Source organism: Dermacentor albipictus, chromosome 2 (assembly GCF_038994185.2).
Source record: "Dermacentor albipictus isolate Rhodes 1998 colony chromosome 2, USDA_Dalb.pri_finalv2, whole genome shotgun sequence".
Taxonomy (NCBI): domain Eukaryota; kingdom Metazoa; phylum Arthropoda; class Arachnida; order Ixodida; family Ixodidae; genus Dermacentor; species Dermacentor albipictus.
Genome location: NC_091822.1, coordinates 100,495,302 through 100,520,642, shown reverse-complemented (window position 1 = coordinate 100,520,642; position 25,341 = coordinate 100,495,302). Strand labels below are relative to the sequence as shown.

General features: G+C 45.3%; 1 protein-coding gene across 2 annotated transcripts in view; it reads left to right on the top strand.

The window, feature by feature from the left end:
* LOC135915944 (uncharacterized) overlaps positions 1–25,341 on the top strand; it is a 185,923-nt gene that overhangs the window by 107,548 nt on the left and 53,034 nt on the right. The window contains exon 2 of one of the 2 annotated variants that reach the window (XM_070533805.1): positions 712–798. The exons of the other annotated variant lie outside the window; for it this stretch is intronic. Coding sequence (XP_070389906.1) covers positions 712–798 — 87 coding nt within the window. The remainder of the gene's footprint in view (positions 1–711; positions 799–25,341) is intronic. 2 annotated transcript variants of the gene reach the window in all.

Below are 25,341 nucleotides of genomic sequence, written 5' to 3'. Positions count from 1 at the left end.
GCCGTTATAACCATGCTCCATCCACCAGATGGAGCTCGCTTCTGTCCATCCGTGGATGCGGCGTGGATGCGTCGAAAGAAAAAAAAAGAACCTGAAAAGCACAAAGTCCTGTTTCGACTCTTTATGCACTCACACAAAGCTTCGCACTGTGTAGATTCTGACACGTCGGATCTGCTGCGTTTGTTCCATAGCGAAAATTTTATTTAACTTCAAGTGGTTAATATAAAATCAGTTAGCTTCTACCTTCACATTCTACCTGCGCAGTCTGTCTATAGTAAATGATGTTGACTTACTCAATTGCACTCCCAATTCACAAGTGTTACGTGCTAGGTGGCAGTTTCAGAGGCGCCAGCCAGTTTTGGGATCTGCAAAGTCATGCACGTCGGTGATATGTTCTCGTCCTGTCGTAGTCAGCTGTCACACGTGAACATCCGACGTAATGGGCGATGGAGGCCACTAAGAATATTTCAGTCAGAGGCATCGAAGCAAAGTATATATGTTTATTAAATACTTGTACAGTTGCTTTAGAACTTCGCCATTTTATGAAAATTAATATTCAGGATATATAGTTACGCTTGAGTCTAAGCGTTGGCCTAGAGGGCCATGTTGCGGCAATGCAAAGCGTCGGGAGAAAATATAGTGAAAAATAACGGGAAAGAACGCCTTTTTGAGGGAAATATTTTGAATGTTTTTTTTTTTCTCGTCTTAAAGGTGGCAAGAACACAACCGCATGTTCCGCAAGAACACAACGAGCATGTTCGCAAGGAATGCTGCGTTAGTGTCATAGGAGACTCGAAGGTGAGACACAAAGTCCCACTTTGGGGATAAAACAGATCTGTTGACTGAAAGCTTTCGAGAATGTAAAGGCGCTAGCGGTTTCACGTCTTTACATAGAATTGCGAATTGTTCACACATAAGAACTATAATTGCGGAAACAGCGAAGAAATAAATAAGTGGTCTGGCTATGAGGGAACCAATAAATGCTAATGAAGAAGGCGCTAAAGAGAATGAAGGCGAGAGCCTGCACGCTCTCTAGATAATAATTAAAAAACATGACACTCTCCTTCAAATGCGTTGTTACTTCCAATTGTTTTCTCCCACCAAAGGTCCTGGGCTCCAGTGCCTTAATTAACTATATATTAATTATCTACTTCATAATTAGCTTCGCCTTAATTGAACCGAGGGCCGTGAGTCTTCATTAAATTCACCTCATTAACACCACTGAACCAGCTCGAGGGCTCGACTCCCACCAGAGTTCGAAGTTTCGACTCCCTATGAATTTTTTTGCAATAACGTGGGACGGCGTAACACCAGACATCCAATTTTCCTTCCCACGAGCTGTTTACGGCTTTCGCCTTGAAATGCAGTGTCGTGTAGGTGGTTGCTGCCACCGTGATACTGTCGAGGGGGGGATTTGCAGGATTTTGAGGGATTTACCACGTTTTTGTCCTCATGGATCAAAGGGCGAAGCGCGGCTTAGAACTCCGACAGGCCTCGCCGGGGTACCGTAAAGATTGAATCTTCGAATGTTGTCGTTTCTACAGTTGCCAGTTTAAGATGCAACGTGGGATCAAGCGATGTCGATAAAACGTACAGGTGGGGCACTCCAGGCGACCCACATTGTTCCCAGAAAAGGCATACCATTTGATTCAGATAGCTGGTTCTCTGTACAGAAAAGGGCAGAAATTGCATGCGCCATTGTACTACACATTTAAAGGTCCCCGAGGTATGTAACAAATAAAATTGAACCCTGCCTCGATGTTATTTCCAACAGCCATGAAACTCATTTGAAACTAATACGAAACTCAAAAGAAACTCACGCGAAACTCTTATGAAAATCGTACCCGCGAATATTAAATCTCACGTAGCGGACGTGGGCAATCGGGGCGGGAGATATAAGAAAAGAAAGAGGTGCGTCAATATGGTGAAGCATAGAGATCGCAATGCAACCCAGTCCGACACGGCTGACGCAGCTATTCATCACCATAGAATTGGTGTGATGTAACCTCGTGCTTATCCCGTCTACCTTCGTGAAGTCGGGCTTGCTACCGTACACCTCACGCATGCTTTTCTTATGCCCGGACTGTTCTCGACTGCTCAGTGGTTCTAGTTGAACATAATCAATGTGCAAAAATGAACACATGGCATAATGAATAAAAATCAAGGTGGAGGAGGTCACATGGGGTATGCTTCGTTAAAGAAAACCACTGTGCTTTTTTTTAGAATTGTAGTGTGAACTGCACCTTCCCACAGCTCGTATAATACTGCCTTATCCTGATACACAAGTACTGTTTTCATTGTTTTGCTGGATATTTGTGTAGAATATAAGAATGAAGCACAAGAAAAATGTTCTACAGCGGCATTCTCTCCATTATCTTTGTAAAGCTTCGAGCGTTCGTCGTCTCTGACAAAGTGGGTGCGTCACGCATAAGCAGTCTGCGCACCGAGCTATAGATAACAACGCCAACGCTGGGAAGGCCTCTTGACATCCGTGACAGCCGTGGGGCCTTATTTATGGCGCAATTGGAAGCATTTATGCTAAAGGTGCTCACTTACATGGACACACATGCACTCGGATAGAAAAGTGCGCGCGAATTGTCATTGGTAAAGTGGTCTTGTTACAGAGAATCGCTCATTTCCGGTGTATTTCACAGCGATAGCTGCTAGGGGCTCGCTCCCCAGGTCATTGTGATTTCAGTTGTCGTAGTCGCTCGTATACGGAAATTTTTTTGCGAGAAAATTGAAAAGAAGTAAAAATTATTATCGCTCGGCCGTGCGGATTCCAACTTACGGCCACGATATTGGCAGTCTAGGATTCTAGCCCTCAGCCGCACTTCTGATGCTACAAAAGCGCATCCTGGAAATCGCGATAGCTTCAGCAGCTGCCTTGATTAGCTGAGGCCCACTCAACATCGGCGTACTGGATAGGGCTGGCGTCCTCGCCTTCTTGGTGTTCACGCAAGTCACCTTACCAACTGTGGAAGCGGTCCTAAGTTGTGTTTTTTGTGCATATAATTAAAAGGATTGAGTTCGTCTGCTTCCTCTTCATTAGAATTCTTCCAACCCTCGATTTCTTCGCGTGTCTACTGGATGCTGCTAATCTCGTCTTCTTTATTTTTTTCAAGGCTAGCCTGAGGCTTGTATGGGATGGGGGGGAAGGTGCCTCAAATAAAAATTTGAGGAAATCCAGTAGAACGCAGCTAAAGGGCTGTGTTAGTAGGAACCGCTGGCTACATCTGGATAGGTCTGAGAAAGAACAGCGGAGTCCTTACACTTCCTTACTAGGAGGCGCAAATTTGCCAAACAAATACGACTCATACTTCTTTTTCTTCTTGAAAGTAGACTGCTTGCTCGCCCCTGCGAATGCTTGCTCCAAGAAGCAGCGAACGAAGCAGTCCAAGCTCCTTATTCTCAAATTATATTCTCGACTCGAAACTCTTCTTCCGCTTGACAAAGTAGAGTCACTGACTCTAGACAGAGTTGCGCGCAGCACCTCCCCTCGACCGAAGGAAACAGTACGCTTCTCGGAAATTGCCGAAGAGGCCTCGGAGTGTGAGACGGAGACGCTACCACTGAGCCACGAGTACGATGCTTCAAAGCGGTACAAAAGCGCCTCTAGTGAATGCGGTGTTGCCTTAGAAACGAGCTGTTTCTAAGGCTCAGGCGTGCGTCGCTTGCTCAGGCGCACATGTCGTTGCCGCGCCGAACGCTGCGTTGTTCGACGCTCACCGCGTCCACTGCGGGGCGCGTAGTCGCTGGCGGGTCGACGGGAACGCTGTCGCGTTCCACTCTTGAAGGCGAAGCAGAGTAACGCATGAGTTGTTTCTTCGTCTAGCCGAACCAAATATAGCCAAGCAACAGCAGTTCACCAGGCTAAAGAGTGGTTCAACAACTAAAATAAAGGCTAGTATGCTTCGCATCCTGGGCTTAACCTTAGCTAAGCCACAGCCATTTTTTTTTTCTCATCGCAATGCACAGTTTGTGGGAAACGCGAATGATGGACAGAAACGCCGAAACGGTTGTACCTACGAGGGTGAATTTCATCCAAATGACCCTACACCTAAAGCAGGTTTATGATGGACTTGATACCCAGCTGGACTGGTACCCCATTTTGGTGAGGTGCCTATCCTTACCACCCTTCTAAAGTGAAACCACATTTCTACCCACAGTATGAACGATGCCTTTTCTCTCAGTGACTGTCAGTGTGCTCTCCATTCTCTGACTATGCACAACTGGTGAATATCGGGTTGTTGCTACTGTAATAAATACCATGAAAGAAAAGAAAGAACTCGTGGCTCAGTGGTAGCGTCTCCGTCTCACACTCCGGAGACCCTGGTTCGATTCCCACCCAGCCCATCTTGCAAGTTGTTTTTTATTCATGAAGTGCCTGCTAGGATTTATCGCTCATGGCCAACGCCACCGACGCCGACGACACCGGCTTTTCTGCGACACGAGCTCCTTAACGCTGTCGCGCTAAAAAGAAAGGGTGGGCGAAGGGGAGGCAAGACACGTTGGCCCTTTAAACTTGTAAATCAAGGTTCTGTAGTAAAGTGATAGTAGAGACCCATGTTTCGAATTCCCCGCTCTTTAACAGCCAATCACTGAAACGTTTGCGCAGTAAGTATTGCACTGTACAATAAAAGTGAGTGAGCGTCAGTTCAGAAAAAATAAGGGGTGAGATGCGAAATTATGAATGAAACTGTGAGGTCTAACGTTCAAAACATGTTGTTTTAAACTGTTTATGCGCCTTTGTAGAAGTAGCGTAAGTGAAATTCTAATTATCTGTGGTAGAGAAAAATTTTTTTGATTACATGACGACGATGGCGTAAGCCGAAGAATGAATGCAGTGACTGCTCCATAGCGGAGTGGAATAAAGCCCCTATTTTAAGACGGTATACCATTATGCAGTCGAGGTGCACTCGAGCGCTCTCTTTCTCTCTCTCTGGCATTTGAAAATAGTGTTTGATATGTTCACATTTCAATTGCTCCCACAGCGCGTTCTTACAACGAAGCTGTATATGGCTATGGTTGCGTGCATAGTTGTTCTCGGTGAAGAAAAACTATCATCATCAATTGCCCATACCTCCGTAAGCATCAATGGTCCCGTTGTTTCTAATCACGCATATAACATACAGAACAACATGTCGAAAACTGTCATCAATGGTTCATCCTCCCGTGAGCAATGGCTCATACCCCAGTGAGCAATGATTTGTGGGCAAGCAAAAGATGCAATGATTCGTAGAACCCGTAAGGTTCATGGCTAGACACTTTGCGTAAATTAGCTGCGATGACAATTGTTAGGATTTGGTGGATGTCTAATTTTCCCCGTAATAATTACTTCTCTCCAACTTGCGGGTTTCCGCAGAACTATTACGTCAAACATCGGAGAGCGAAGGACAAAAGGGGGCTTGAGATTTCCTAATGATTGATTGGTTGGATTAAATAAATAAATAATTTAGAGAGTAGCAGGTCAGTGAGCGACCTTACGTAACGTCCTAAAGGCACAAAGGTGCAAGGAGGCGCTGTAATTGCCGAGCTGCAGCCGGATTGTGACCACTTGGAGCTCTTATTTGTGCGTACAAAACTGGCCGAACGAGAGGTTATGCATGCACGTTCCATCGCAATGCAGCATCCGCGTCCTTAAATTGAAGCCACGGGTTCGTGCTAAGCAGAACTCTCTTAGCGACTAGCAACCGCTGCAGGATATAAAATTTATTTATTCTTTTCTCTCATTCCAGTGTTTTTGTTTGCATTTACTGGACGCGTACAACTGAGTCTCTAATTTTAAAGGTATTGCGGTTATCTGCGCCTCTATACGTCCCCATCATTTGCTACCAGAACAACAGCGTCTTTGCTCTGCTATAAGCACATGCAAAAATGGCGGCAATGTGGTAAACCTGATGTGCTAAGATATTCGCGTCACCTTACGAAAGACAGTTCGTTGACGTTTCACGTGCAGAGGCCGCCTACGGCCCAATGAAGTATCAAAATGGTCATTATTGTATAAAGAAAAAATAAATTGCGGCACACTTACATGCGAAACAAGCCTCCCGCCGTAGTTTTTATTATATAACAACGTATTTGGGCAGGGCGCTTTCTGCAGTTAGGGTAAATATTCCTCCATCGGTTCAGTAGAGCTTGCCAGTACCCATGAAATCAATAAATGATTTGTTGGGTGTTCGGCTACAGAGTTCCGAAAATTTGCCAGACCCCATAGGCGAAACATATATTACACGCGAAATTCTGTGCAGCGTGATCTTTCCTATTCGGAACATCGAGTTTCGAGACAGTCTTCAGTAATTTGATGGCGGTATTGTTTGTGGTGTCTACGTGTTCCCACTGAGTCCCTTTTCTGTTGCGCTGGTAACATGAGTCAAGAATCTAGGAACCGACTATCCCATTTAATAGCATTATTTACACAATATATATGGACATAGGTATTTTTTTTCTCTTCCTGCGCAACACGGCCATGCGTTGTTCCAGCGCCGGCTATTTATTCACCAAAATCATTGCATAGAATCCAAATGCTCCACTTTTACCATTCAATTATAATTGATGTCACTGAAGCAAAAAGTTAACGAAAAAAACTAAACTCCACGTGTTCCAGAAAAGGCTTTCTCCATTATTAGCCTAATTAGGCCTATATTGAGAGGCGGAAGAGGCGCCTGTGGTGCAAAATTAAGTTGTTCGCCGGACTTTCTTGCGAAGTTTGTAAACAGAACCTATTTACACGAGAGATCTCAGGAGACACAACGAATATTATGAGGTGCATCATTCTTACGGAATAAATTAGGTTAGAGAAGATTGGTGCATGCACAACCCGACTGCGATACACGTGAAGAAGCAAAATGCAAGTGCCCATAGAATCGATTCATCCTTCGATGCTGGTTTTCAGTAGACCGTCGCCTAACAACAAACTTAGGTTAGCACACAAACCTAGATGCTTTGGCATCGAATTTTGGAACTCATTTGGCAGTTTCAAAATTGCCGAGGCACCATGAAGAATGCCTTCGTCGGCCAGTAATAATGGCGCTGAAATTGGGCCGTGTGGATTAATATAAATCATTTGATCGTAACAGTGTAAATGAAGAAAAAAGATTTTGATCCTCCTAACACTAGCACGAAATTACGAAAGCTCTGGGAATTGCTGCTGCGCTAGCTCGCGAATTAATATTCTTGCCTTTAATGAAACTTCTCGCACCTTGCAGATTTTCGCAGAAGTGACAATGAACGTCTGTTTATACGAATGCGTGTAAGGAAGACCTAAATTTGCACACAGAGAGAGGGTGACTTAAAATTCTGAAGTTTTATTGTAGTTACAAAATCAGGCAAGCGAGTTTTCTATTGCTGCTTCAGTGTATTTAAGTGACATACGATGACTGCCTACGCTAGTATGTTCTAATGTACATCTAATTGTACGTAGCGAAACCATTTACGGTTGGTCAAGTTAGAGAACCAAAATATTCGGCAAGCTTTGGTCATACTTTTTTATATCGTCACAACGTACTCTTTGCGGATTGAAGAGATCTTGGCCCCTAATTAGTGCAGAAAGCAAAAGTTCGCTGTACAGTGACTTTGTTTATATCCTCCAACCATTGACGCCGCACATTTCATATTGAATAGCCTCCAATTGTCTAAACATCTCGGAAAGGTGCACTGCAAGTTGCGCTGCAAAACATTACCGCAACACTTTTCTTATGGTCCTTTTTCATAGGTTGTTTGGCTTATATTTATTGCCTAAGCATTGTATATGTGGCGTGTTTATATTTCTGGCTTTCAGCTTTTTCCTCCGTAGCGCAACCAACGATTATGCTTATTTCAGGTTAAACTTAACATATGACAGGACGGCATTCATTTTCCGAATTTTCTATGCATGTGGCAGTAGAGCAATGCAGAAGGAACAGTTTGATTTGCAGAAATTTTCTAAAAATATGTCATTCAAGTTCGTTCAATTTGCACCGAATGCCATCACACGCATGAGTTAGAGCTTCCTGAGCTGGCGCTCTGGTTCAAAATATTTTTAATACAGAGTGCCTCTGAATCTGCATCGCGAATTAACACAAATAAAAAAACGTATAATAGGGAATACATTCTTCTCGAAACGAAGTCGGCACAAGCATGGAGCGAGTAAGAGAGATGGCCTTGCGAATACTGAGAAAAAGACATTATCACGTCAAATGACACTCTGAGGATGTGTAAGGAATATGGCCCATTACAAAGCACATCTCACACCGGTACATGAAGCCTACATATATTTGAACACAAAAGTTTTTGCGAGTGCTCACAGTTCATGGTGATGCTTAGGTATAGCTAGATTTCACACCGGCGATTTTGCATGAAAATCTTGCTCAGCACGGATCTCTATCGAAGCAGCTGCTGCCATTGAGAACATAGAAATCGTAGTACGAACACCTTTAGGCAAATGGTATGCGAGAATTCAGCTACCGCTGATTTTTTACTGAAATTCTGTTTGTTGTCGTTGTCGTTGTTGTCAACTTCTTCGCGCCTCCCTACGAAAACCTGCCATCGTCGCATTACCATATGAATATTTAACGAAAACAGAGGCTCACATGGTGACAGAGATTTAAGTTTTCATGCAGTGGTAAAACAAGGAAAGCAATGCAGCCGAAGTTTCGACATTGCGAGTTGCCGTGACGAAGAGAAGTGCATTTCTTTCAAAAATTGGCAGCCGACAAATCTCTGGTTCGACCGCACATGAAGATGGTCCATTCTTGCAGGATGTGTATACCGAACACCCACGCATACAAAATAAAGAAAAGAAAGGAAGAAACAAAAAATTTAGAATTAGGGAGGCTGCAATAAGATCTTAGGCTCGTCAGAGAGACTGCAATTTCCTAATTTGTAATCGGCGCTCATACAATCTTAAACGACTCGGTACCGAATCATTTAACGTTACAGCACCGAATTAAACAAGAAAATTTTGGAGGCGCCAACAAGGATGGGCGAAGCGAACAACGAACAATAGAATAAGAATGGCAGGAGGGAGGTAATTAAACCTTAGTGCTGCAAATGCCGTCAGGCAGAGGAGCGTGGTAAAAATTACATTTCCTCGTGTGTCAGCAGAAAATATACGGCTTCATTAAAGCTGAACCAACAGCGCGTGTTCGCTTCATTCGTTCCTTGCTATCAGTCATGGTATGAAAACATATTACCATAGTGTCATCCCGCTTGTTGCATGTAGAGCACATGTATCACTTTGTTGGCCCATGCGAAGGCGCGTTGGCGCTCGCAAGGACAAGCACGCATGTCAACTCCTCTGTACCCATATTTGCATAACAAAAATGCATGTGGCCTACGTTCTATCAATATAAATATTTCCCGGCACTGTTATGTATGTCGACATGAAATAAGCTTCTACGTAGTGACAATGCTATTTCACTCGGAATACCATTTATCATGAGGTCACAACAAACGCAAAGGTGCTTTGCTACGCTATCTCATGAAGAGTTTCGACCGAATGGGCTTCCGAGCGCCCTACGTTAGTATTTTTCTTCGCTGTCAGCAGGAATAATGAAATGTTCTCGGTAGAGGGGGGGTCATTCCAGCGTGACCCATTACAACTCCTGCAGGCATCTTTCGGGCAGATTCCCATAAAAAGATTCAGCAGTGACTGAACAGGCACGACTATGTTGGACGTGACTGTTTGTTCTGAGAAACACAATAATTAGGCGTAGTTCTTGCAGGCGGTTGGGTTCGGAATTGTCGGCTTCAAGATAAACGGTCAAATATTTAGATTTCGCATGAGCTTTAACAATCATTTACTAAATCGCCCCAAATTTCGCACGCACGGGAAGACGGGTTCCCGTGGAATATGTTTGAGAGGTCTCCGCACAGATTTTTAACGGCGAAGTTTCTGCAAACGTAAGGAGCTGTATAGTAGACAAGGAGCGTGGCTTTTGCATCCTGACGCAAGCTCCCGTGTGGTGTTAACAATTGTCAATAGCGCTTTCTTTCGTTTTCAGCACAGTGAATGAAGGCAGTCAGAGCAGCTAGCCGAAAGCAGTCCTGCCTATACTCTCTACGCTTTCACTTGTTCAAGGTCTTATTATCCAAGAACTGCAAGAATGAGACACTCCATTAAGTAATTTTCTCGTTAGAAAGCAGCACACGTGCGCGGCGTATCTTTGTGCCTTTGATTACTGCTGGTAAAGCAATGCTTCTTGAAACGTCCCGTAAGCGAAACAGTACAAGCCGGAAACAGCTTATGGAAACTGCAGGAGAAAGTGCTGCAAACAGCGTTATTATTTTCTCTGGCGGACGTGTCAAATTAAATCAGAATATAAATGCAGCGTTTCGAAGACATAACCGTCCAACATCCGTCTCACTTCTTTTGACAGCGCATTTAAACAGCAGAATGGATAAGAGCAGAAAACGGTGCCTGTGAGAAAAGAAAAGGCCATGAGGGAATGCAGTACTGGCAATGTTCTGCACATGGTGTTGTACACTGAAGCTATACAGCACCTACCGCTGCACTTCTGCTGCCCCTTAAACCGAAGCCCCGCGAACTATGTTTAGAACAGAAGCCGTACAGCAGAAAATAACCAAGGCAACCAAATGCAGGGATGCTGCGCTGCCTCTCGCTTGCAGCTCTGTGCTTGCTAACACAAACAACATTGACAATAACAACATATTTGCAGCTTTGCAACGCGTCACGAACACAGACGACGTCCGGAAAGCTAAGGAGAGGAAAAAAAATCTTGTTTTTCCTTTCTGTGCTAGCGCATGGAATCGGGCAGCCGGATTGAGTAAGAGATGTCCTCGCGAGATTGAGGCCTGGGCAGCGAACCGGCAGCGGTCTGCGTTGCTTTGGAGCCACAGGGAAGAGATGAACTCTCAGCGGGGGCCGAGGCTGTGTCAGCGCTAAACGAGTGGTGGAGGCCGGGAGCGGGCACACCGGTAAGCCCATGTGCCTTCCACCCAAGTTTTTTCACATTTTTACCACTGCAAGTACAGCCGTTTGCTGACACAGATAAACAAGCAGGCAGTAGAAGAGCGGTGCTCTGCGGGTAATCGCCAGGATTCTGACATCGTCGACGCTTGCCCGGGAAGGGGGGGGGGGGGGGGCAAAGGAAGAAATAAGCGCCCAGATTGCGAAAGCATCGGCAAGAAAAGCAAGTGCCTCGATGCAGGGCGCTAACGTGCAGTATTTAACAGGAGATATTCAGAACGAGGCAGTGAACGAAGCAACCAGAAAGGAGTGGCGCACACAGGAGTTGCCATGTTTGCTAGAACCCTTGATGGCCCACCTTTACTCGTCTTTTTACGCTTATTCATCTTCTCACGAGAAAATGCAGTATGCATCTACGTATCGAGCTAGCTACTGCCACTGTGACGTTTACAGCGAGAGTGGTTGTGGAAGCTCCCTCAGAAGCAAAAAACCCGCCAAGGCGTTATCTTTAGATATTCTTGTGTTCGTCGTGTCTTATCACCACTCCACGTATCTTTCCCGGTGACTCTCCTTTACCGGCTAACAAATGTTCAAAGTTACCGCCAAGCGCACGACGCCCGTTTCTGTTTGGGAAGTTTCTCAAATGTTATGGCTCGTTTGATCTGTTTACATAGTAGCCGAGCCTAGTGTAATCTGGTTGCGTGCGCCACAAGAATAACCGTGCACATTCGAGGAACTACGCGAGCACAAGCGATTGCGCTGTAGTGTTCATCGAGCCATGAATAAGTAGCCGACGCACCTGATCCGCGCATCATTTTTGGCAGATCGGCAACTGCGCTCAACGCCATCATTGTGCTGAGTACTACTTGTTTTGCTGGCCACAGGTTCACCCAATAAGCAGTTAATTCTGTGATTCTGGTTGCACCACTGTAATTCTTCCACTGCCACGGCAACGTGGCAATAGGCCTTTTTTTCACATCGCTCACAGATTTGTCTCTTGTATTTTCAACAAAACTCAGACGCTTTCCCTGTAGAGTTAGCTCGCGATTCTTCATCCTAGAAATATAGCGAGTTTAGCGACTCACTGAAATTTGACAGCCATAGACATTGAATTGAACCGTAATCCCATGGGCTGCTAATCGTCAGAACAAGAGCACTGGTGCGTGTGAAGGCACATGCTTGCTTCTTTTCTTGTGCATCACACAGTTCTGGTCAGCACCTCGGCTTTTCGTTGTCTACAAACACAACTTCACACAACTATTGGCTTAAGAACCGCACGCGACGGATGGATAATGTAATATATTTCGCCAACAAAGAGTAGAAGAAACGGGAATAATGAAGCAAACGGTGTTGTCATGCTCAGGAGAACAGATACTATGCTTCCAGACACTAGGTTGACCTGCAGCAAGCGACGCCCATCCTGCTCCTTCTTCTTCTCGCTCTCTTACTCTTTCTCCTCTTTTTTTTGTTTTTGAGTGCTATTATACCCTCTCAAAAGTTTCGAGGCAATTCCTTTATCCCAATCCCGTAATTTCTCGATTTCCCTCTAACTTCTAACCCAGGAGGTCAGAATTATTAGTAAAAAAAGAACTTTACCGCCTTTATGGCAGCCAGCCGTCCCCCCTCTCCCCTGTCTCTATATTTAAACACCATATATAATTATAAAGCGCTCCACGGTATCCGATGATACGCCGAATCTTCTTCAGCAGCAGAGGAATACGAGCTGTTCGTTGTCGAAAGATGGATAATATAGTACCAAACATGCTCCATTCTTTACAGCGTTACCAGAATATAAGACTGGCAATGAAGCAGGCTCAATTCTTAAAACTTGTGCGGGCGCGTATGCAAAGTATGGTCATACTGCATGGCTTTTCTAAGTAATATTTGCCCAGGATGCTTTTCTGAAGCGTTCTTCAAGGCAGTCCTTTCTTTCACACTTAACAAGTTGCAAAATTTAACTGTTCGCTGCTGCAATGGTTCATGGTGGAATGCAAAAGGTTTTATTCGAGGGCGAGCAAGGATAAGAGGGTGGTGCGTTGTTTGATTAACAAGCGTGTGACTTTGTTAGTAGAAAAACTCAGGCCTGGTATAACGAATGCATCTTATCGTGACACAACTACAAATTTCACGATTAAAAAGGGTTGCACGCTGTCCGCCCCACTCAGCCCCCCATTTAAAGACCTACGCGGTAAATATCTTGTGTTGTTGAAATTGGGTTGATGCGTCAATTTTGGAACATATATGCCTGTTCAACTATAGAGTCTTACGCCTAGTATACCTACATGCAACCTCTGGAGGAAAGAAGTAAACAATGGTAGAATGAAAGTTAAGTTCCAGAATTTAAAAACACACACATAAAGCCAAATACCCCTACGCAGAAACAATAATTACGACATAACCACCACGAAACCCGACATTATCAAAAACGTTCGTCAAGAAAATACATGGGTTAGCTTTGTCACTGCCGAAACTTTTGTCTAGAAATGTTTCGTCGCTGTCTGAAATTTAGATGCTTGCTTGAAAGAGGCGCAGTAGTGTTGAAACCAAAGCATCATGGGCCTATTGATGTAGCACTGAAGGTTAAAACTAGGAAAAAAAGCACAGGCTAATGTTATTGCAGTTGTTTGCAACATTACATGAAAGATATAGAATACGCTACGTCTTTTGGACGTTGTTGTCAATTAGAGCGGTTGGTCTGAATTGATTACCACGTGCTTGTGTAATATTAGAGCACTCATTTCGTGATGAAAATTCAAAATTTGAAGCAAGCAATGAAAACATATACGTTTAGGCCTATTACGTTAAACATCCTGTTACTGTTCTTGTGCAGTAAAATAAAAGCAATTTTGCATTTCCTAAAAGAATTTCCAGATTAGCTGCTTTTGGTAGAAAGCACACACGCATACGCGAACGTGTTTTATACTGACTAGTTTTCGCCATCATAGCCTACAGGCATTGCTGCGCCAATTTACTCTTGTAAAGGGCACAGAGGTTACCTTTCCTGACTAAATGTTAAAAGTGAAAAGCTTTGCGACTTTATATCCATATTTTATGCAATATTATGAGCCTGGAGCGTCCGCGCATTGTGCCCTGAACAGCGGTGCTCTGACGCAGCAGTTTTCGTCACTGACTAGCCGACTAACATCGTGTGCAGCAACCACAGAACCATAACACATCGCCAGCATCATACGAAAAGATTTTTTTAAAAGAAATATCCTACATAGCATTGTGCTATTTGTCTTTGCAATCTGTTTCGTAGCTTGCTCCCTTCGAGTAGCGAGTCGCCATTCAGAACGCTGCCACATCGCTTCCGGAGCAGCTCAGCGGCTTTTCTGCCAACGTTATGCGAAAAAGAACTTGCCCCAAAACTTAGTTATAGCTGCAACGTCAATGATGTGCGGCAAAGTTACTGAGGCACACCCGAGCCGACAACAAATGCATGGTAAAAAAACCTATGGAATCCAACCAAATGTCCCGTGCCCTCATTGAATCCCCCCTTCCCCCTTCCCAAAATAAAAAAAAACTTATAAATAAAGCTGCCGGCGAGTCTTGGAAGTGTTCCTCCTGCAGAGAGACCCGCGAAACCCAAAGATCCCATGGCGCAGAATGCTAACACAAATATAAAGGCGCTCACGAAAGAACAAAGCGAGCGTGTCAGCAAAGAGGTGTAGCAAGCGTTTCCTCGGGGCTTCGAAAAGACCAGGCGAAGTGGACACGCCCCGGTCGTTCGGCAATCACATCAGCGTCGACCTTGTTTGGCGGGCTCCTGCTGCGTAAGACCAGGCGAGAGGCGTCGACGCGCGGCAGCGCCACTACAATGGCTGGGCGCGAATCGTTTCTTTCTCTTGTGCCGGTTCATGCTTTTGCAGGAAAAGCCTGTCCGTCCCTGGCCTGCTGCAAGACTGTTCTGCCGCGACAGTGGTGTGAGTGCTGGGGAGACAAGAAGGCGTGTGTCTGGTCGCCCTCTTTTGGATCTCTTGGTTTCAGATGCCCCGTTTAGATCACTCCTTTTTTTGTTCTCGTTATCAGTAACCTTCAATTCTACTTCCGCCTAGCAATGCACAGCCCAAGAAGGAGAGCTATATTTAATCTCGTCAGACTTGTATCTTCAAGCAGCCGGAAGGAGTGGGTGGTAAAGCAAAAAAAAGAAAGAAGGAAAAACAATAAGAGTAGAAAGCACATACCTGAACCACTCCGACCGCTTTCGATATTTCATTTAGCGTGATCGCCAGTGGGACTAGCGAATTTCACTAGACCGTGCGCACCGTCAGGAAAGAAACGTACTTTCAAAAACCTTTGTTCATAGGCCGATGCTTTTTATTATTATATGATATTTAGGATATGTTGTCGTCTTTAATGGGTACTGGCTACTCTTTTTCACATAGGAATGTAAAAAAGAATAAATCATGATAAAAATCATGAAATAATAGTAAGACAAATTCCACTCACATAAGTACGCTAATGTCATACTATAATTGAAAGGCAACTACAAACCATAAAAAAACATAGTGCATTTAGATAAGTACACTAATGCTGGGCTAAAACTGAAAGTCAACTCACAAACACAGTAACACAAAGTCCTGTCACATAGCTAGACTAAAATCACGGATTAGATTCATATGAAGATATATAAAACAAGGCACTTCATTGACCTTTTACCCAGAATGTACAAACCTCATCGAAAGCGTAAACGGTTTTTTGTCATCCTCAAATAGCCAATTCATCCAAATCATTCAAAAATTTTTTACCTAGTCCTGCTCTCTTGTACGTTAGGTTATTCCAGAATCAGCGTGCTGATTCTGGAATAACCTAACGCAACACCGAAGACACCCTGCGCAGTCATATATCTGTGCGAAACATAAAACAAACAAATTTTCACCGCAGAAAGTGCCTTAAATTCGAGGCTAACTGATTTCTCTATTCAACATAGCGGTTGGTAGAGTGAATGAATTGCACGAGAAATAAAAGAAGGCAGAAAAAATTCCGTCGTCCACGCTACTAATATAGAGTACGTTGTGTATAAACAACATTAGACGGAGTGAGTGTGACCAACAGCATTGATTGATTTTTGAAGGCGACATTTAGGATTAGTCTGCGCTTGCTGAAGGTCCGCATAGTTCCAAAATAAAATACCGTAACGTTTTCGGCGCATCAAACTTGCTCAGTGTACGGAGATCGATGACGGCAACACATTCCGTCCTCACTGTCATTTATGTTGAACAGCAGCAAACCATAACACGTGTTGCTGACAGAGGTCGTAAACCATGCGAGAAACGGCACCTGCGAAACTTCTCTAGCACATCCAGGCAAGCGACGTTCAGCGGCGATGTGAATCAGTAAAAGGTCGTGTACTAGTGGTGCGTCTTCCTTCCTGCTTGTCTGGCATCCGTTTCTCAAGCCTCGGAGAACGTGTGTTTCAGAAAAAAAGCAACTACGAAGAAAGCGAAACTCGGTGTGAGCGCCACGGTTATCCGCCGTTCACTCGAGCAGCTGGAAAGCACCAGCCATCATTCATCACTCGCGATGGGCCACAGGCATATCGAGCGTTCGTCCAGCGATAGCATAGATATTCTGACGTGGGCTGTAGAACGATGATAGACGAACAACTTTCGGGTGAGGCGAGGATATATCGCTTCCTCTCAGTTGATGTTTGATAGCTCTAACTTCGGTCGCATCAATCACCTCTTGCAAAATGAACATTCGTATGTATGTATGTATGTATGTATGTATGTATGTATGTATGTATGTATGTATGTATGTATGTATGTATGTATGTATGTATGTATGTATGTATGTATGTATGTATGTACAGGGTCGTCCTTTTTGAAAGGGAACACGCGAACGCGTGGCCTGTGCTCTGCGGCGGCTGCCTAGAGCGCCGGTCAGTGGCAGCGAGAGGAAGCACGTCCGCTTTTGGCGTCGTCTATTGACGGTCAGAATGACTAGCCATGGCCGATTGGAAGCCCCTACTGGACTCCCTTACCCGTATTACTAATGCGCAAGGAGCGGGGCCTGCAGCGCGAGCGCGATTTGCTAGCTGCAGGCCACGCTCCTTGCGCATCAGTAATAGCGGTAAGGGAGTCCAGTAGGCGCTTCCAATCGGCCATGGCTAGTCATTCTGACCGTCAATAGATGACGCCAAAAGCGGACGTGCTTCCTCTCGCTGCCACTGACCGGCGCTCTAGGCAGCCGCCGCAGAGCACAGGCCACGCGCTCGCGTGTTCCCTTTCAAAAAGGACAACCCTGTACGTATGTACGTACGTATGTATGTATGTATGTATGTATGTATGTATGTATGTATGTATGTATGTATGTATGTATGTATGTATGTATGTATGTATGTATGTATGTTTACGTGTCTTAAACAAAAGTTATTCAAAAAGTCACAGTTGAGTCGGATATTCGAAAAAAAAGATTGACGTCCATCGTAATTCAGTATTAATATTACTATTAGTAGTAGTACAAGTATTATATTATTTTTATTATAAGTGTCAGATTATTAAGTTCTTTGTAACATGAAAGCTATCATTCACCTAGAGAATAAAGCAGATCCAACTGACAACTGAAACAAGGACGGGTACAATACCTGTCGGCTGTACGAGGGGAAAGGGCGCATCGACAAATGATAAAGAGTGAAGAATAGAAGCGAAATTAACCGCGACTCAGCATGAGTGACAGGAAGAAAATAGAAAAAACAAAAAAAGGACACAGAGCACACAGCTACGAACCAAAGGCTTTTTTTGTTTTGCTCAAACACGTTCTTCTTATGTAGGGGACAAAGGAAATGTGTGTCTGATTGATTTCCCCTCCCTCGCTTTGTTTTTTTTTTCTCCTGTGTTTCTCATAACAGTTAGTAAACAACAAAGCTTCGCTCTTGAGAATTCATTGTGGTCTATGAATTGAACCCGGCATCCCCACTTTCTCTATGCCACGAAGTGAGCTAAGCAACGTTTAGACTTTTCTTTTACTAATTCACCATCGTGCTAACATCTGCTTAGCTGCTCTTTCTCGCTAAACAAATATAACAATTTGTTTGGGGCGTGCGCAATGCGGTGTTTATCCAATGTAAAATATATTCAATTGGCAAAGCTCCTGGACCTCTATAACGTTGAACGATTCCAATATGTTCTAATTCCAATTTCCTGACATCAGATTTACGCAACCGCCGACGCAATCATCGGGCGATGACTCGCAGAACTGTTTCAACGGGACAATGAAACGCTCTGTTCGTGTAGAGGAGGTCAGTGAGTGAGTGAGCGAAACAACTTTATTTGGTCCACAATAGAAGCGAGGAAGCTCAACGTCACCTGGCTAGGCCCAATCGGGGATCATCAGGTGAAACCTGACGGCCCTCTCGCGAGCCCTCTGGCCTGCCAGGATTTGAGAGGTCTGGTCTTGGGCCCTAATGAGCTTCAATAATTCCTCTTAAGATAAAGGGGGACCGTCCCAGGCGCAGCCCCACAGGACATGTTCGAAGTCCGCATAACCACCACACAGAGGGCAGTCCGGGCTTGGGAATCGTTCGGGGTACATTGTGTGCAGCGCTGCGGGGCTTGGAAGTGCTTGTTTTCAAAAGTCTGAGAGTGACTGCCTGGGCCCTGCACAGCGAGGAGTACGGCAAAGGCAGGAGTCTTTTTGAGAAATAATTATGTTTGCAGGTCTCGTTGTACGAGCAGAGAGGCTCAGCTCGCCCAGGGGAGTATGCGTTACCCGGCGCACGATCAGTCAAACCTCGTGCCGGCCAAGTGCGCTTCCTCGTTGGGGTTGAGTGAGGCACCCTCAATGGCTCCATGGTGCGCAGGGAACCAGGCCAAAGAGTGATGTTTGATGTATTTAGCATTTCGGATGATACGTAGGGCCTGGAGAGCCACCATTCCCATCTGAAAGGCCCTGACAGCGGCCTTGGAATCTGAATAAATCGTGTCATGTACACTGTTCGTCAATGCAAGAGCAATAGCAACCTGCTCTGCAACGCTGGAACTAGAAGTGCGGATGGTAGCCCAGCTGAGGACTTTGGAATCCCAGTCAATGACAACTGATGAGAAGGCTTCTTCTTGAACGTACGAAGCTTGTTCGATCCTTGTTCAAGCGGGCACTGGCGAGCAGAGCTTTACCCCAGGTTCGTCTTCGTCCTTCGTTGTAGGTGGGATGCATATTGCGTGGCATCCGGTGTGTGTGAATCTTGGTTCTTACGTCGTTGGGCAGCTTCACAGCATCAGGACCGACAACCGTGGGGTTACGTCCCAGCTTGCCAAGTATGGCACGGCCCGCTGGGGTACCGGAGAGTGTGACAAACTGAGAAAACTCTTGGGCTTCAACAATTTCTTCGAACGTGTTGTGAATTCTCAAATTGAAGAGGTCTTTTGTGTGCGTTCGGGCGGGAAGGCCGAGGGCAAGCTTGAAGACTCTTCTGATTAGGGCATTGATCTTGTTGCGCTCCGACACGAGCCAGTTCTGCTTAGCCCTTCAATAAGCGAGGTCACTTAGCACGAAGGAGTGGATAATCCGGATCAGATTGTCCTCCCTGATTCCGCGGTACCTGTTGGCGATTTTTCGGATCAGGCCGAAGGCGCTTTCGGTCTTGGAACAAATGCGTTTGAGGGCGGCTCAATTGGACCCGTTCGACTCGATAAACCTTCCTAGGACCCTGATAAGGCCTACCCATGGTACTGGGGAGCCCTTACCGGTGAATAACGCAATGTGGCTCTCTGTTGCTGGCTTCCAGGACCGGTGAGAACCGCCCTGGCTTCTTCTTGTAGAGCAAGAGCTTGGATTTTGCTGGCCAGCGCCTTAGCCCAGCGGGGATAAAATACCACTCCGTCACATTGATGGCCTCTTGCAAAGCACCCTCGACCTGACCCTCACATGCGCTGGGGCACCAGATTGTTATGTCGTCCGCGTAGATCGTGTCACTTTTATTTGCTTTCCAAACGAATAGCATTACCTACTTAGACAGGTTTTTCTTATTTAATTCGGTGGCCGGAGGCGAGGAGAATGCAGTAGGAGAGAAAGTTTTGGTCAGGCTGGGCTGGCTCAGTGAAAGTAGATAACCTGATGAGGAGGGTGGTGCCAACGTGCGCGATTGACCCTCTTTCTTGTTGCTCAGCTTTCGGTGTTTGGTATAAAATCGAGTTGGCGTTGAACGGAAGGATCACACGCAGCTTAAACGGATTATCAGCGAAGTAAATTTGGCATAGCCATGCCGTGTAAGTGCTGAAAGCGCTCAACAACGTTATAGCGCCACGGAATTTTTTTTTCATTTTACCAAAGTAAATCATTTCTCCCCAGAGCTGCGAGACGCCCGTGTCAGAGAGATAGGTGGGCGGCCATCTTCTATTCATTTCGGAATATGGCAGTCTCCGGCCATACAAAAGAATGAGGTTTGTTCGGCATAAAAATGTATTGTTAATGCGTAGACGTGAATTCAAAGCAGTGAGCTTTTGCGATTTTGTGACGTCGCGCGACAAGCAAGCGAAGTGGGCGCAGCCCGACAACTTTTGAACAATTACTGAGGGCGTGTGCTGAAAAAAGTGTAGAATTGGAAACGGTTATTTTTATTTTGTTCGATCTAATCATGCATGGTCAGTGTGTACACGTCATGCGCGATGCGGAGTTCTCGCAGTTTTTCTGACGTCACGTGACGCGCCAACGAAGTGGGCATGGGCCCCCCAAAATTTTCACTAATCCTGGAAGGCTGATTGCATAAATGTAATAGAAAAGATTGGAATATATTCACGTTTTAGCGCGCCTGAACAGAGTTTCTAATTATTATAATAATCACTTGTAATATTTGCTCACTTCGCATTCGCCGCACAATTTCCCATACAGCGAACCGCCGAACTTGTGCCATTTACGCACCGAATCAAAGCCGGCTTCAAATGGCTGCATCATTCATGTGCTCCATTTACTACTATGTAGCACATACGCCATGCTGCTTACAAAGCACGTGACATGTGCAGTAGCATAAAGCACGCATTATTCATCTAACATTTCCGAATAACAGGCAAATGCTATCAGATATACATTCAACATGCCGAAATACCACATAGTTCTGCCAGCGCTAACACATCACAAAACGGTCCACAAACCAATGAAACGCCCCCTAAAGTTATAAAGGACTTGAAGTGCAAGTAAATTCATTGGTATTTGGTTCCCGGTGTTTATGTGACGCAGACATGGATAGACAGACAAGGACGTTGGGCAATGTCCTCGGCCTTAAGTAAATTTGCAACGCGATGGCCAAAAACATATTTTTTCGCACTCTCAACATAGCCACTTCCCTATATTTTTCATGACGTTATCTTAATTCATATATAGAAGCCTAAGAAACGAGCGAATAGTCTACGTTTTCTGGTGTTGCAGCGCTAATTCTGACTGCAATAGCATCAAGATAACAAAGAAAGAACTATAGGCTAATGCATAGTGACAAAGAATTAATTAATGCAATGTTGTCACTTGGGGGAATCAAAGATTCACTGATTCCGCAAAATATTTGTTGATTTGGGAGCAGTTCTCTGAAAAAAATGCCCACAGCGATTCTTCGTATCGCTAAATTGCACGCACTAAAAATTGATGGTTGTGGCGACTACGCATGCCAAGTCAGCACAACTGCATTTGTTTATAGAGTTCGGAAAGAAACAAAGCGAAGTTCAGGAAATTCCTTTATTAAGTTAAAGTGCTTGCCCACACATTCCAATTCAATTCATTTCGGATAGCTCTCGCATTCCCAAATAGACCGAGCAGGCGAGGGATGAGATTAACAAATCCTCAGATACCTGGCGCAGACGGCTCATGCAATCCTGAGCGATAAGCGATATGCCGTCGTCATGTATGCCACTCGTTGGTGATGACATCGAGGCAAATGACAAAATTCACACGACCCGTGTTCCATGTAGTCATTTCCAGTGGGCGCACTTTCTCTCTGCGTAGCCACGCTCATCACTGAACACAAGCGAGCTTCTAGGTTTAGGTAAACAAACGTTGCACCACCTACTAAAAACTCGACGGCTTACAGACGAAATTCAATTTAGCGTTTCGGCTTCCACCTACAGCGCAAGCACGGAGAAGGCCGCAAGGGAAGACACTACTGCCAAGTCGGTCGACGACGGCGTCATCTGCTTCCACGAAGCCGTCGGAGGACCTGCATCCTTAAGTGGCCGATAAAGCAAGCTGGATTAGAGGATACAACGACAGCACCTCTATCCCGGCGCACGGTCGGTTATGAGAACGCACAGAGTGCGGAAGGGAAGAGACAGGGGAGGGAGTGGCCCGCGGTAATAGAAATGAGCGGGAGGTGCCCTATAGCGACTTGAGAAAATCGGGAGGAAGTGGAGGAAGAAACGTGGAGGAAGGGAGAGCACGACAAGGGACGTCGGAGGCGGCTGGTTGCCTGCCTGCGGCTGAAGAAACGGGCGGCGAGGAGGCTACACTGCATGCGCCAGCAGGCTCGACTACTCGTTCATTCCTCGCCCTGCTGCGGCTGCTATACCGGACGTTCTTGCATATTCATGAGCGAGCCCCGAGTACTACGCGCGCGCTACGGTCATTTCGACAACGCGTCTTTCTTTTTTTCCCCTCTCTCTCATTCCTGCCTTCCCTCCGCGCATTTCTCACCGTACTCTTATTTAGTGTTTGTTATCGGTTCATTTCAAAAACTACGTACTTGCCGTGAACATCCACCACACAAGCACGCCACTCTCGATGCGGTTTGCGATGGCTCTGTGGCGGACGGAAAGTCGTTGGCACTTGCAGCGTGTCACACAAACTTGGGCGGGTGCAGTTTGACACGTTGCGGGAACGAGTCGCTCGCGCGTGTTTCGACCCATGTGCACTCACTTCTACATCGTCAGTGAACATGCACTCCCTTGTCTGTAGCTCGGCGCATCAACACTGGCCCTAATAGGTCCACTACAAGCCGGCTTATCATTGGGCTCCTGGCTCTTTACTGTTTTACTGTCGGCAAGATAGGACAGCGTTGAAATAGAGTATATATGCAAATCGGGAGCAGTCGACGGGGTCGCTGTGCTCGGCCCGAGATACACTACGTGAATTCTTTTGTGACACCAACTCTGACCGTGTTGCAATTTTTGTTCTTTCCGCCAGGATCTCTTGAGGCGCAACTAATTCAATTTAAAGTCTAGACACCCCCCCCCCTCCTTTTTTTTTAAAGGAGAATAAGAGTGGCTAATTCACTGCAACACGCGCCTGCTGTAGAAGGTTAGATGATGATTTAGCTGATAGATCAGGCTGGCGCAACCGAGAATTTCGACTGTCGAAAGCGGCAGGATCAAGGCCCTTATTCTCGAAAAAGTCTTCCGCTAGAATTGTTCGTAAGAGAAAATGTAAAGCAATTCTGATGCTTGAAATATTATTAGCGAAAGCGGTCAGTCGATGGCAAAGTGCCCTTATAGAAGAAAATTCAACCCCTGATCCTTAGGAAGCCGTCGAGAGTTGCTCCTTGGGTTAGATCAATGCCTATGGATGGAATCAGTTGTCGCTGAACACCCGAATTACCGGTTGGGCTATCCTTCTAATATGAGTGCTCGAGCCATGCAATAAACATTGTTTATAACACTCGTTGCACGGTTCCTTCCAGTGTACGGGCGCACCCTATACGATGCAGGTATATAAGGAATTATTTTTTGACAGATTTCGCAGCACTGTCTTAGGACACCTACCGGCAAGATGTTCAAAATTTGAACGACAGGCTTTCGTTCACTTATGACTCTGCTTTGAATGTGACAGCTCTTATTAGGTGCGCGGTGAATGTCACCCTACGAGAATTAACGTATAGCTCGCCATAGAACAGCATACTACCAGGAGTAGGACATGTTCCTAGCATTATCGGCTGACGAGCGCTCAGTGTTGATTTAGAACATTCACCTAATCCTCCAAAGTAAGGACAATTGAATGACAAATACATATTAAATTGCTCATTCTCCCAAGCGTAGCAAAATGCATTTAATATAGAAAACTTTGCGCCTTGTTCGCAAATTGCCTAATGGAAATAATAAATGAATGGGTGCATAAATTCGTATCCTTTTATCGAACTATCGCTTTGTGCAAGTAGTCACAGCGTCCGCACCAGTGTCAATTGGTATATGCTCAAAATTAGGTCAACAATCAATATACTGCATTGTAGGGTAAACCAATCAACCGTGTATTGTAAGTCATCGAGCCGAAACATCCAAACTGGTGCTATTTTCTCGTTCTTGAACACGGAATCGGAAGTCCCCGCAGAAAAGAATAATAGGAAAAGAAGTTATGTAGGGGTGAAATTTGACACTCTTCTACATCCACGCTATATATCGGATGTCGCTCCTTCAAAATGCTACAAATTTATTGCATCTGCTTTTGTTGTATGTACTTCCGGCCAGAGCTTTCAACGATGCATAAAAGAACCAAAGTGCTTCCAACACGTTTCTTTTTTTGCTAAACCAGCATTTATTAGTAGCTGTGTAAAGTAAGCAAACCGCTCTCCTCGGAGCTCAGGGAGAGCATTGGGAAGAATCGACACTAGTGCATGCATGAATGAAGATGTGGTTATTTGTGATGAGGATATTTCATTCTTCAGTGATAAAGAAAACTGCAACTGACTTAAATGAAATTTGCGAATTATTTCTTGCAGGCACCGAATGAAGTACTGTAATCAAACACGACTCATTTCATTTCTCTGTAGACCATGACAATACGCAGTAAAATGTGGAACCACGTAGCTGAAGTGCGAACTCACTTTTAATTTCGTCTAAATTGTTCGTGACTTGCTGAAGCGAAATTGCCAATCAGGACGCAGAATATGACGCTCACTCTACTTCAGCAGTCCATTAGCGATGGTTTCACTCAAACGCATTGATGAGGCTCACAGACGCCGCCCTCTCGACATTGCTAAATCTGTAAAGCGACATCTTCTTTATTGGTCCGTAACCAGGAGAAGAGCTTTATTCACTCGGTAAAGAGCTACAACTGACTACCATAGGCTCAAGGAGTTGCCCTTCTCTCTCCTTTCCTGTCCCAATAGTCATCCACGCGGCCAGCGCAGTACCGTAGCCGCTGCTGTATACACGTTGCGCTCACTTAACGCCTGAGCGGTGCGAGCGTACTGGGCAATGCTGGGCATCGTGGTCTCGTACGCGAGACGTCAAAAGAACAAACCACGGAGCAAACCAACCCTCAACGGTCAGTCCGAATGCGATGCGATGTTTTTTACGTGACATATTCTCGCACAGGTTCCCACACAAGTTTCACGGGATTGCGCATTGGTAGATACGCGCACATGCGTGTTTTTTTTTTATCAATGCAATGTTCGCTTGAGCACAACCCACGTCTACCCGCACCTGTGGACCAAAACAAATAGTGGTTCTTTCCTACAGCGAACATTATTCTGCGAACGAACAGTGGTCCCACTAAACACAAAGCGTTTGGTAGAGCGCAGA